The sequence below is a fragment of the Ranitomeya imitator genome, chromosome 8 (genome assembly GCF_032444005.1).
Source record: "Ranitomeya imitator isolate aRanImi1 chromosome 8, aRanImi1.pri, whole genome shotgun sequence".
In the NCBI taxonomy this organism is placed as follows: Eukaryota; Metazoa; Chordata; class Amphibia; order Anura; family Dendrobatidae; genus Ranitomeya; species Ranitomeya imitator.
This window is the reverse complement of record NC_091289.1, coordinates 15,922,719-15,936,580: the sequence shown is the minus strand read 5'-3', so window position 1 is coordinate 15,936,580 and position 13,862 is coordinate 15,922,719. Positions and strand designations below refer to the sequence as shown.

Genomic DNA, 13,862 nt, shown 5'->3' with positions numbered 1-13,862 from the left:
CAGTAGTGAGGGTCTGACCTCTAGGAAAATAAAAGGGGAGTGCAGTAGTGAGGGTGTGACCTCTAGGAGAATAAAAGGGGGTGCAGTAGTGAGGGTCTGACCTCTAGGAGAATAAAAGGGGGGTGCAGTAGTGAGGATCTGACTTCTAGGAGAATAAAAGGGGGTGCAGTAGTGAGGATCTGACCTCTAGGAGAATAAAAGGGGGGTGCAGTAGTGAGGGTCTGACTTCTAGGAGAATAAAAGGGGGTGCAGTAGTGAGGGTCTGACCTCTAGGAGAATAAAAGGGGGTGCAGTAGTGAGGATCTGACCTCTAGGAGAATAAAAGGGGGGTGCAGTAGTGAGGGTCTGACTTCTAGGAGAATAAAAGGGGGTGCAGTAGTGAGGGTCTGACTTCTAGGAGAATAAAAGGGGGGTGCAGTAGTGAGGATTTGACCTCTAGGAGAATAAAAGGGGGTGCAGTAGTGAGGATCTGACCTCTAGGAGAATAAAAGGGGGGTGCAGTAGTGAGGGTCTGACTTCTAGGAGAATAAAAGGGGGTGCAGTAGTGAGGGTCTGACTTCTAGGAGAATAAAAGGGGGGTGCAGTAGTGAGGATTTGACCTCTAGGAGAATAAAAGGGGGTGCAGTAGTGAGGGTCTGACCTCTAGGAGAGTAAAAGGGGAGTCCAGTAGTGAGGGTCTGATCTCTAGGAGAATAAAAGGGGGTGCAGTAGTGAGGGTCTGACCTCTAGGAAAATAAAAGGGGGTGCAGTAGTGAGGGTCTGACCTCTAGGAGAATAAAAGGGGGGTGCAGTAGTCAGGGTCTGACCTCTAGGAGAATAAAAGGGGGGTGCAGTAGTGAGGGTCTGACCTCTCGGAGAATAAAAGGGGGTGCAGTAGTGATGGTCTGACTTCTAGGAGAATAAAAGGGGGGTGCAGTAGTGATGGTCTGACCTCTAGGAGAATGAAAGGGGGGTGCAGTAGTGAGGGTCTGATCTGTAGGAGAATAAAAGGGGGTGCAGTAGTGAGGGTCTGACCTCTAGGAAAATAAAAGGGGAGTGCAGTAGTGAGGGTGTGACCTCTAGGAGAATAAAAGGGGGTGCAGTAGTGAGGGTCTGACCTCTAGGAGAATAAAAGGGGGGTGCAGTAGTGAGGATCTGACTTCTAGGAGAATAAAAGGGGGTGCAGTAGTGAGGATCTGACCTCTAGGAGAATAAAAGGGGGGTGCAGTAGTGAGGGTCTGACCTCTAGGAGAATAAAAGGGGGGTGCAGTAGTGAGGGTCTGACCTCTAGGAGAATAAAAGGGGGTGCAGTAGTGAGGGTCTGACTTCTAGGAGAATAAAAGGGGGGTGCAGTAGTGAGGGTCTGACTTCTAGGAGAATAAAAGGGGGTGCAGTAGTGAGGGTCTGACTTCTAGGAGAATAAAAGGGGGGTGCAGTAGTGAGGATTTGACCTCTAGGAGAATAAAAGGGGGTGCAGTAGTGAGGATCTGACCTCTAGGAGAATAAAAGGGGGGTGCAGTAGTGAGGGTCTGACTTCTAGGAGAATAAAAGGGGGTGCAGTAGTGAGGGTCTGACTTCTAAGAGAATAAAAGGGGGGTGCAGTAGTGAGGGTCTGACCTCTCGGAGAATAAAAGGGGGGTGCAACAGTGAAGATCTGATCTCGAGAATAAAAGGGGGGTGCAGTAGTGAGGGTCTGACCTCTAGGAGAATAAAAGGGGGATGCAGTAGTGAGGGTCTGACCTCTAGGAGAATAAAAGGGGGTGCAGTAGTGAGGGTCTGACCTCTAGGAGAATAAAAGGGGGTGCAGTAGTGAGGGTCTGACCTCTAGAAGACCACCCCATCCTGAGACTAAAAAAGGGCGCAGAACCGACTTGCTGCTGCAACCCCTTCTCTGCTTTATCTTGAAGTGCAATGCCCTTTAGCTGTGCAGTCGGCCCCATTTACTTGAAAGTAGCAGTCCTCCTGTCCAGCAGGTGGCACCACTGTGCTGTCCTGTAGCGGTCAGACCTCCATTAATCATAAAGCAGTGGCCTACCCCAGCAATACGCCTCCACTTTATGAGAGGAGAATACTACTTTAAAGGTGTTCTCTGAGCATATGACATTGATGACTTATCCCTCAGGTCATCAATACCAGATCAGCGGGGTCAGACACCCAGCAGCTGTTATTAGCTCCTATGGCATCCATGCCCATTCAATGTGTAGCTTCCACTACCGGTTACTGCAGATCAGCTTCTGATTATTATCATACGTCCGAAGAAACAGCATTTACTATGATAAATACTTTTCACATTTCAAGTAATAACAAAATATAGAAAACCTGTGTTGTGCTTCAGAGCAGCATTCACAATTCAGTAGGTTTCAGAGCTGAAATCTAAAAAAAAAAATAAAATAAAATTTCCGGCTTCTTTAATACCTGTGCAAAGCTTGCTTTGGTCATTCCCAAGATTCAAAATTGTGTCCTATCCATAGGATCACTGGGCGATGTCCAACCGTTGGGATCCCCAATGACCCTAAGAATGGTGCTCTTGATACCTAAAATGGGGCTCTGTCTTGCATTGACCCAAGGCTCTCATGCTCGACCTTCACTCCATTCATTGTCTATGTGACTGCCGAGTGCACTATTGCCATCAGTTCCATAGACAATGAATTGAGCGGAGGAACATTCTGCTAAGCCTGGTTCTCCAGATCAAGTGCCCCCAGTCTTAGGACCACCAGAGATCAGCAAGTTTTTATAGCAGGCACATTATTATCTGTAGATGGAAATACTAAGTGCCCCCTATCGCAGTTCTCAGCTGCTCCAACGACAACTGGACAGATGCGTTTTCCATCCATTTTAGGCAGAATATCCATCTGTCTCATCAGTAACGTAAGCGATGCAGGAGAGAAGATGATACGTCCATCTATCATTCTCAGTAACCACACGGGTGGGACACGTCACGCGAGGAGCAGGGCGACCGTCCTGCGGCAGCTGCTACATGGGCTTTGACTCATCACCCAATGGTCACGGCGGTTTTACATAAAACCTGTTACAAATGCCGCACACGCTCCTAACACGTGTTATGTGAAACCGCTGCGACTACAGCAGCAAAAAGAGAAAATTCCACTCCATACAAAAATGTCTTAAAGAGAAGAGACGTGCGGGGGTTCCGGGTACCGGGAGCAAAAAATAATGAGAAGTATGACATGTACAATACATCTCGGTGCAATGTGGATACTTATTAAAAGGCTGGTGGTCCTGTGTGGGGCTATTAATTATGGGACTTCCCAGAAAATTTTAGAATGGGCCCCCCTCTGACAGGACCATTTATATTGTGACATACGATGATCACTATATCATGATACCGCGGAGATGCATAGCACAACGCCTCAGTATCATGCACATAGTGATGACACAGTGCAGGGGAATGCAAACAATGATGTCATAGTGCAGGGGATATTCACTCAGCAAAGCGAAATATACACAATGATGTCACAGTCCTGGATTGATTCACCCAGTGGAGCTAAAGCTCACAAATCATGCACACAGTGATGTTTCAGTGCTTGGAGAATGCCAACAATAACATCACAGTGCAGGGATAGTTCGCTCCCAAAGCAAACACATAGTGATGTCATAGTAGTGGAAGAATGCACACAATTATGTCATAGTATAGGGATACGTCATTCAGTGAAGCTAAGGCTCATAAATCATGCACATACTGATGTCACAGTATAGGGAAATGTAATCAATGATGTCACAGTACAGGGGAAATAGCTAAAGCTAATACTTCATGCACATAGTGATGTCACAGTACAGGGGTAGTAGCTAAAGCTCAAAATTCATGCACATTATGATGTCACAGTACAGGGGTAATAGCTAAAGCTCATAATTCATGCACATAGTGATGTCAGAATAGTGGAAGAACGCACACAATGATGCCATAGTACAGGGATACGTCATTTAGTGAAGCTAAGGCTCATAAATCACACACAAACTGACGTCACAGTATAGAGTAATGTAATTAATTATGTCACAGTAGAGGAGTAATTGGTAAGGCTCATAAATCATGCACATAGTGATGTCACAATACTTGGAGAATGCACAATGATGTCACAGTACAGGAGTAATCCACCCAGTTGAGCTGAGGCCACAAATCATGCACACAGTGATGTCACACTAGTGTATTTCTACGGCCGTGTCGTCATCTACGTCAGATGACATATTTAATAAGAAGAATATCTCAGCATGAATCGCTTCTCCTCCCATCACAATGGTGGACCACAAGAAAATGGCGGCAACAGAACCCTAACAGTCTCCACTACACAATGTTGCATTTATAACAGAAATTCCAACCACGGACCTGGTAACTGGTCACCACAATTCTTTATCCTTTATCTACAATTCAGAGACCTTTTTTTTTTAACTGACTGTTTCCTCTGTCGTGTTATTCAAAATGGCCTCCGGAGTTCCACCAGCCAAACATCTTATTGACGAAAGCAAATGTGAGAGGGAATCTGTCACGTTTCAATGGTGACAGCAATGCAGTGACCGACTGTTTACCTCAGTCCTTAGATTCACAATGGCCCCTGAGACGCATCAGTCGATCGGTTGTCATCGTAAATGTAAGATGGAGTCTCATTGGTTGCTATGGTAACAGCCTCCGCACCAGATGAGCCTCATGTACACATTGACCATCAATACATCTCTGACAGAACCGGGGAACCAGATTTCCCAGAATACTAACACTGAATTATGCCCTACAGTGGTCCCTCAAAACTTGCATGGCCGCCATTTTATTCTGTGACGACTAATGGCCACTAAAAGAGCTCTGATCCGATCTGCGTCACGTCATTTGTTCATGGCGTCTTACAATGGATCCCGACAGCACCCAAAGGACCCACTGATTTATAATATGGTCCATTAGGGTTCTGCCATTTTGTCTGGACGGGATCGCGGCTCACAACGTCAATGTGAGCATAGCCTTAAAGGGGTCATCCCATCAGAGGCTATCCCTTTCAGAAACTGACTGTCAAGGGCAGGGCTGACTCGCCGCTCTTTGTTTTCGTTTTTTCCTGCTCGTACTGTAACATTTCCATGTATAATAAAATTACCGTTGTCCTATGGAGCTGAGCTGCGGGTGTATTAACATGGCGGACACAGAGACATTCAGTAGGCCCCTGGCTGCCATGACAGCTCCATCAGCGAGCCATTTCCAACCTCCTAAGTGCCGTGGACGCAATCGACAGCGGCATCTGAGGGGTTATCTCTGGGTAATGCCGCCATCACCGTCGCTCTAGAAGGGCCTGGTGATGGGTTATATGTGATTTTTTACCGGCACGCCCGGATCTATGGTGCCTCCACCCGGTGATCCCCTCTGCTGGTATTTCTATGTCATCTTAGTGAATGACCCCCTTTGATAAATCGCTCCATTGTACGCGGGGTTGAGGAATTTCAGCTATCGCATCATCCCCTGGATTGTAGGAGAAAATGGACGCTCGGCCTGGTATCTGTGGGCACAGCTGCCGGGGTGACGCACCATTACTCACTGGCTTTGTACGGCACTAATAGCAGCAATTGTGACATTACTCATAGAGGGGGCCGCGACGGGCAGGGAAGAAATTACCGACAACTGCTCAGTCCACTTTAAAGCACTTTTTATTATTATTATTATTATTTAATTTTTTTTTACATTTGATATTTTGCGGGTTTATAGATCCGTACTTGCTACATAAATGGCGCCGGTTTTGCAAAAATGTATGCTTTACTGCTTTTGTCAACTCTCATAAAAGGTCTTTTTTTTTTAGTAAATATTTGTATTTTCTATGAAGAATATTTTCTGTTCCGTTCCAAAGTGACAAGTGGGTGTTACCATTTCCCAGGTCCTTGCACATTGATAGTGTCAGAACTGATTGGATCATGTCAGACTGTGTAAGGACGCACTTCCGTTAAAGGTTTTTCCCACTACTGGGCCCAGGGAGGTGAAAAAAAAATGTAAAAAATTGATGTTCCTCTCCTGGGCCGGCACTGCATCTCTGTCCCCCACTGATCTACCGGGCTTATTCGAGCGCTGCAGCCAATCAGTGGCTGCTGATAAGCTGCAGCGTTCATACTTTGTCCTTCCGGATTGACTTCCGCGCTCACATGACAGACCCGCAGGTGGGGGACGCAGAATTGGGTACGGAGGAGCAGAGCCGATTTGGGATGTATCAATTTTTTTAAAATATTTTTCACCTCCTTAGACCCCTTTAAGAAGGGAAATAGTACCCCACTGTTGTCCGTTTGCTTATTCATACATTTCCAGGAGGAATAACAGAGGAATAACACAAAACAGATCTCCAAATGTCGGTTATTTTATGGGGAATACATGTAGGGTCCAAAATGTTATTGCAGAATATGCGACTTTTTGGCCACAAGAAGGCGCAAAAAAAGATTAAAGAGAAAAAATAGAGAGAATTTCTGGTTTTATGCAAAAAATAGAGAGAATTTCTGGTATTATGCAAAAAATAGATAGAATCTCTGGTTTTATGCAAAATTCATCAACCATCAAGAATTCAGTGCAAAAAAAATGATGAATACCGAAGTACAAAAAATAGAAAAAAAAAAGAAAAGTAAAAAAAAAAAAAAAACGCAAATGAAGAATCGGCGCCCTAGTTTCTAAATGTGAAATGTATCTTTACATTTCTCTTAATCTTCAAACTCTGCTTGCTGTCAGTGAATAAAAACGTAATAGAATTCATGCAGGAAACCGCCTCTCCTACCTGTAGAGAATGAAGCGTATATCGGTTTTCCGTCGAATGTCCTGTATCCCTTCGGATGATGCTCCCTGGAAGCTCTGGCATCCGGCGGAGAGTTGTGTGGTGTGTACAGCAGCGAGGTTTGCCGTCCATGGGATAATGAGGCACCTAATTGTATGCAGCCGGCCCCTGGCAGCATTACGGGTCATCCTCTCCATGCAGGGATTACCGGGGAGGCCACGTGGGCCGCAGCCTGACAGGCGTAAGCACTTCACACTGGGTTCATCCATGCCCGGGCCAGGAATAACCGCAGAGCCCCGGCCTCCCGCTGTGGCCTCAGGACAAGGGATTTTTTTCAATGTGTTTTGACATGTGTCTCCTGTTGTAAGGTCAGCAATTGAAAAGACAAAATTGTTTTTTTTTTTTTTTTCGGGGGGGGGGGGGGGGGGGGGGGTATTATTAGGTAATTTCATAATGCAGCAGCCGGATGATAATGTCAGCGATCACGTCTTTATTTACTTTTTTTTTTAATTTATAGTTAGGAATCAATTTTGAGGATTTTTTTTTAAATTCATTACTGTTTATTTTTTTAATAAATGAATTAAAATATACAGAAAAAAAATTAAAGTATAAAAATTAAGTGTATAAAAAGCAAAATAAGATGCCCCGTAGGTACCTTATTTAGGACATCGAATACAGTGTTAAAGGGGTTAAAGTTATCCCCTATCTATAGGATAATATAATTTACTGATCACTGGGGGTCTGCCTGCTAGGACCCCCAGTAGTGGAGGTGCATACGTTCACCCTCAACTCCATTCACTGTCTATAGGACTTCTGGAGAGAGCTGAGTACTGTACTCCGCTATTTCTTGCCCCACAGATGGAGCTCCAGTTAAGTTGAGCCTGTTCTTGGGATCGGGATAGTTTTTGGAACTATGAGTCACAAAATAGTTCCCTTAAAGGGGCTTTGTAAGAGGGTGGGGGGTGGAGCCGGAGCAGCGTGTGTGAGCTGATGCTGCTGCAGAGAGAACTTTGTGCTCTTTTCTGCAAGAGAGGACCCACAGCCTGTAACAGAGTGGACTTGTGAAATTTGACAGACTTTTATGGGTGCAGCAAGAGTGGCTGTCCTGTGTGAGTTTGAGAAGCCACGAAGATACCGAGAAAGGGATTTACAGTTTCCAGGAGCATCTCCAGGATCCAGAAGCAAGGAGAAGACCACGTTTCACGGAGCAGGCAGAAAGCCGTGCGCACCACCGTACAAGACTGTTGGGGGCCCCCGGGACTGGATCTGAGTCCCCAACATCACCGTGAGTTTGTTCCTGTTTTGTGCACATGTTAGGGCCTAGTGTAGGCTTCAATAGTCACTACACGGGAGCCGTGTGGCCTGCTTAGGAAAGGCCAGGGAGGTTATACGTAAAGTAGCAGCATTATTTGTTTATTGTTTGCATTTACTTGTGTGACGTATGTTGATTCTGTAATAGTTGGAGCACTGTGCTTTTTTACGGACAAGCTAAAGAATATAACTCTTGTAAATTATCTTTTGCCATTGCATACCCCTGTTTGCATCTTCCTCATCCACTTCATTCCTTGCCTTCCAATAAATCTACCCTTTGTTGTTTGCACCTCATCTTGTGTACAGTAGTCTTCCTGCACGTGGTGGTCCCACAGCCATCGCTTCAGCTGTCTCAGAAATAATATTTATCACCTATCCAGAGTGTGTGTGATCAATTTATGATATCTGTGTCGAATCTAGAACGGGGTCCCAAAGTCCTCTGTGTGGATGGAGCTGTAGTGAGCATGTGCGACCATTACCTCTTCAGTTCTTAAAAGATGGGTGGTCGCACATGCTCACTACAGCTCCATTCACACACATGGGACTCTGGACTCCTTAGTTCAGGGGACCCCATGCGCTGTGCAGACGGCATTGTAGTGACTACTAGGGTCATGTTTCTACACCCATGAAGCTTTTTATCTCAAGTTCAAGTCCTCTTGCTGGACCTGTAATAAATGGAACAGAACAATATAAAAATATAAACAAAAAAAAATGTATAAATCACTCCCCATTTACCGAAACGTGAAAAATATTAACATATTTGGTATCGCCGTTCGAGTAAATGTCCGAACTAATAAAATATCAAAATAATTATCCCATATGGTCAACACCGAAAAAAATAAAAATGGCAGAATTGCTATTTTTTAGTCACTTCAAATTGACAAAAAAATGGAATAAAAATAGTTCTGAAAGTTGTACGGACCCCAAAATGATAATGATAAAAATTACACGACAGTAAATAAACAAGCCATGGTACAACTATATGAAACGAAAAATAAAAAGGTTTTCGCTCTTGGAAAGCAAAGAGGAAAATCAAAGTGAAGAGGACTCCGTCGCCGTCGCCCTAGGGTCCATATAGACCTGGAGCCGGCCCTGGATGTAAAGGAGGCTAAACAGGATGTCACCAAGTCCTTCCCCCAAAATAATGAGCAGGGGGGACATAACTATAGGGGTACTGAGGTAGCCGCCATTTTCGGGCCCCGCTACCTGAGGTAGGGGCTACATTTATTAGGCGTCCACCTCCTATCAGCCTGCTCTCGCAACAGGTGAACAGTAGGTCAACTTGCCCTGAAGTTTCCCTACTTTCTGCCATATCGTCGCGCAGATTTCCTAGAGACAGAATGTGGATGACTTGCTTATAGATTGTTTTTGGACGCTTCACTTCTTCCCCTATCGGAGTCATTTTCCCATCATATCGTACATCAAAGCGCTTTAGATCCTCTCCGCACAACACATGCTCCGCCATGTCCCGCACGCTGACCCTGCCGTATAATGTGCACCACTTTGAAGAGGGAACCACTTAACGTAAATCACCCTCATTATCTCTTCCGCAAAACAAGATGGGAGCTTATAACTTCACCCTCCGCTCATTCACCTCCATTAGGTGATTATTCCCCTCTTAGGATGTCATCAAGATTCTTTCATGTGATTTCCAGTGAAGTTCTTCTATCCGGGTAACACTGGCCCATCCTGAGATCCTCCTTTGGGCTCCGTCCTGAAATTAGATGTCTAGAACTTTCGAAGAAAAACCAACTAAGCCAAGGTGTCTTTTTCAGGTGGAATTCCCCTGAAGAAGCGCTGCGAAACTTCCACTATAAATGAACATAATGCACGGCAATGTAAAAACGATATTGCTGTTCACATGTTCAGTCTTTTCTTACTTCTTTTAACTCCTTCGGGGTTCAAAAATTAAAAGAAATAGTGTGCTCACTCCATTATAGTGGAAAGTACGGCAAAAAAAAAGCCGCCACTGAAGCCACTTCAGGAAAATGACAACTGGCGTTTTCCTTAAGTGACTTTACCTAGGAAAACTTTTTTTTTTTTTAAATACCCCATAAAGCTGAATGACAGATTTATCATATAATATTTTTATGCAATTATTTTCTACCGAGCCAGTGTCCACATTATAAGACCTTTGGGTGAAAATACTTTTTTTCAATGGCAGAAATGCATGCTAAAAACCCGGTGGTGTACAGGAGAGACCCTATTACCCCACTCGGGCCGGTTACTATGGATAATGGTTCCTGTCTTGACAAACACTTCAGTTTTAGACCTGATACTTGACAGAGGGATGAAATTAATTGCTACCCTGTGCCCCGTGCTGGCGGAAACCAAGCAACCCGCAGCAGCTATGCCACGATTTGTAGGGTTATAAAAGCAGCAAAAATCCTAAAGGCAGAGCCTCATAAACGTGCGGCAGCGTTATAGGATGAGCCATGGATAGTCACACATAACGACTGAATGTAAATGGGGGAGAAAATAAAGATGCAGCAGAGCTGAATATGTTAAAGGGCTAATTTCTAGTGTAGAAAACCCATTTCCAAATACCCTTAGGGTATGAAACCATCTACAGATAGGAAGGGGACCCATTAAGTAACTGAGGGTTTCTCCACTGTGGCCCCTGGACAGCTGTGCGATTGGGGACCACTGTCCAAGGAAAGATTAGAGGGGTATATAGCATGACTGGTTTATAAAGTCTCGGGGTCCTTTTTGGGGGTAGGAGACTTAGTTTGTTTCCCAAAATCAGCTCCGAGAGTGACACCATCGTTGTGCCAATGTTAATCTCAGGATTGGTGAGGTTCCCAGTGATCATAAAGTGATGGCGTATCCTAGCATCTGTATAAGATGGGACTACCCCTTTAAGAAAAAGTGTTTAAATCGCATAGATTACAGGCGAAAATAAATTAAAACATCTTTACTAAGGATCTAACCCCTTGTTGTCTTGTAGGATCTCACAATTGGATAGAAAGTTGTTTTTGGAGTCATTCGCCCCCTCACTGCGAAGAGCTGCCAACATAGAAAGAAAGACTCACCGATCCGGGAGGAATCGTCTTTGTTTAATTTACTGTACGTCTGGGTTTATATTTTTATCTGATGCTGGTACGGAAACTGTGAGAATCGTGTGGGATAATTGTTCTTCCAGTCATCTGTCATGACTTACAAAACAAAACAAAAAATACAAAACACAAAGAAAACTTAAAAAAAAATCACAAAAAATAAAAGATAGAAAAAGATGCAAAACGCAAAAAGCAGAAAACTCATAAAAAAGATATAAAACACGCACAGAAATTAAAAAAAAAGAAAAAGTACAAAGAGAAAAAAATGCAAAACAAACACAAATAAATAAGAAAAAAAACACAAATAATAGAAAAAAGAAAGTAGAAAATGCAAAAAATTACATAAAATGAAAAAAGAACCAAAATAAAAGATAGAAGAAAATGCAAAGCATAAAAAAGTGGAAAACACAGAAGAAAATACAAAACGCACACAAATAAACGAAAAAAAAGCACAAAAAATAGAAGATTAAAAAAAAAACACAAAACACAAAAAATAGAAAATACTGGCATGAAAAAAAAGTAAAATGTAAAATGAATGTACGAGTGTTTTTGATAGCACAAAATCCATTTTGTAAATGTAAATTAGATGGCGTGAGATTACATTTTGGATTAAAATTTGGGAGTAAAATTCCCTTCTTTAATGTAAAATCCCATTTTGCTACAGGTAATCCAATTTATTTTTAGAAAATCATAATTTATTGGTGAATTTAGAATAAAAAATATATCTTTTAGCTACGCTGATGCATTGTAACAGATTGTGTTGCATAAAATAATGCAACTCACTTACGATGGGGTGTTTTCAGCCCCTCTAGTAATTAAAGGGACAGTCCAAGATTTATTTATTGATAACCGATCTTAAGGGTGCAGTCAGACGAACGATTAAATTGGAGCGAGATCGGACCTCAGTGCACGGACTGCCCCTTTAAATTTCTTCTGATTCCGCATTCGCCGCCCTGCGCAGCTGTTGTAGGTGCTCTGGCGTCAGCACTGACCAGCTTTTTCTACAGAGCAGGTGCCGGACGTGACGTCCTGTGTAATCAAATCCTTTACCAGCAAACATGAGCCAGCTGCTATAATAAAATGAAACTCCGAGGTTCCACGCCTGCGCTGCATCTGGGGGGTTATTATAAGGAGCCATCATCTGATAAAAGCTGGAGGGCGCTCCCCAGACGTGATCCGCGAGCAGCACATCCATCATATGTCGATGCAGCGCAACTGCTTCTCAGCTCTGCTACATTAGGGCACTATTATTATCAGTGACACCTAACTTAGCTGCATCTTCTACTGCAGTTACCATGCTTTACACTGCAGCGATGCTCCTGCTAACAGTTTTAATACGCATTAGACAGGGACGTAATAAAAATTGCGGTTGCAGAGGGTTCGACCATGACCCGGCCTGTGCGGGAGGGGTCAGTGCATATTTCAACTGGATGTGCGTATTTCAGTTGCAGGTTAGTGGCGGCGCATGGCAGTGATGACACACGCTGCCCATCGCTGCGCGCTGGAGTCAGCTACAGTCCTCTGCACTGGCTACAGAAGACGTCTCAGGAGTCAGACCCCCTCCGATGAAAAATCAATGACTTATCTTAAGGACTATCCAATAAGAAAGTCCTGGGGAAAAAAAAACTTTAAGGGGTTAATTTTTTACAGTATCAGTAAAGTAAAAAAAATAAAGATCCCTTGTGATCTCTCCGAAATCTGAGGATCCTCCTGGAATATTTATGTATTATTCCCAGAATCCCCGCCGCTCGGCTGCAGAGAACCTGATCGCTCGGCCGCACGTTTTCCCCATTACTTTGGAAGCTGTGGAATTTGGTTAAAGGAAATGGTCGGATTTCCTACCGCACCCAAGGAGCAGTGTTCATCTTATGTATATTTATGTACATGTCCGACCCTTCCTTCTCTGCTGCTCCATTAGCAATCTGTGAGCTGTGCAGGGGTTTGGGACGGGGGGCTCCATCATATTCTGGGTGATACATTGTATAAGAAATGATAACATTTTACTTGCCTGTATTAGAAGCGAAGATTTATTTATTTTCCCCCGTTATATAGCACCATCATATTCCACAGCGCTGTACAGACGTCAACATCACTGTCCCCATGGGGCTCACAGTATAAATTCCCTATCAGTATAGTGTGGGACCCCTCCACTCCCCCCATAAAACCCTTCACTAAATAATTTGAGAACCCAACAGACCTAGAATGGACTCCTAAATCTAACTCAGTCAGGATCAGTAATGTAATGTGTGGCGCCACAGGGTCCTGGTTGTTACAGTGGCATTGTTTTCCTAATGGGGAGAGTGATGTCACGCTTGGAAGCAAAGGAAGATCTCTTCTATCAGGTAAACACAAACATGCAACAGTTCACACTCCAGGCCAGAAGGGGGAGCTCTGATCCCGCTTATGAATGGCTCCCCTATATATAAATTCTAGTCTGGAGGGAAAGAGAGTTCAGTTAGAGCCGGACAGCAGACTGGAGCAGTCTGAGGCAGAAGGACGTGTGAGGGGCCGTGCAGCCAGAGTTGCTGCAGCTCCTGGATAGTGACTTACAGAAGGAAATAACAGTTTGTAGAAAGCGTGCAGGAGACCAAAGCACAGGCGAGTGACACCAGGGGAGGACAGCTGCGACTGGGCTACCTCCCTGGCAGAGTGCAGACACCGGTAGCTGGAAGACCGAGGTTGTGTCGGACTGTAAGAGGTCCGCCCTAACACCCAGGAGGCACAGTGGCACATAAAGTTGTGATGGAGACCAGCAGAATAGTGAGTGCAGCTCTGGATGTTT

The 13,862-nt window shown here is 44.2% G+C and overlaps 1 protein-coding gene across 1 annotated transcript in view; it reads left to right on the top strand.

Moving 5' to 3' along the window:
• CRELD1 (cysteine rich with EGF like domains 1) overlaps window positions 1–11,111 on the top strand; it is a 110,467-nt gene extending 99,356 nt beyond the window's left edge. The window contains exon 11 of the mRNA XM_069736400.1: window positions 10,972–11,111. Coding sequence (XP_069592501.1) covers window positions 10,972–11,042 — 71 coding nt within the window. The 3' untranslated portion in view covers window positions 11,043–11,111. The remainder of the gene's footprint in view (window positions 1–10,971) is intronic.
• Window positions 11,112–13,862: the final 2,751 nt, after the last annotated feature.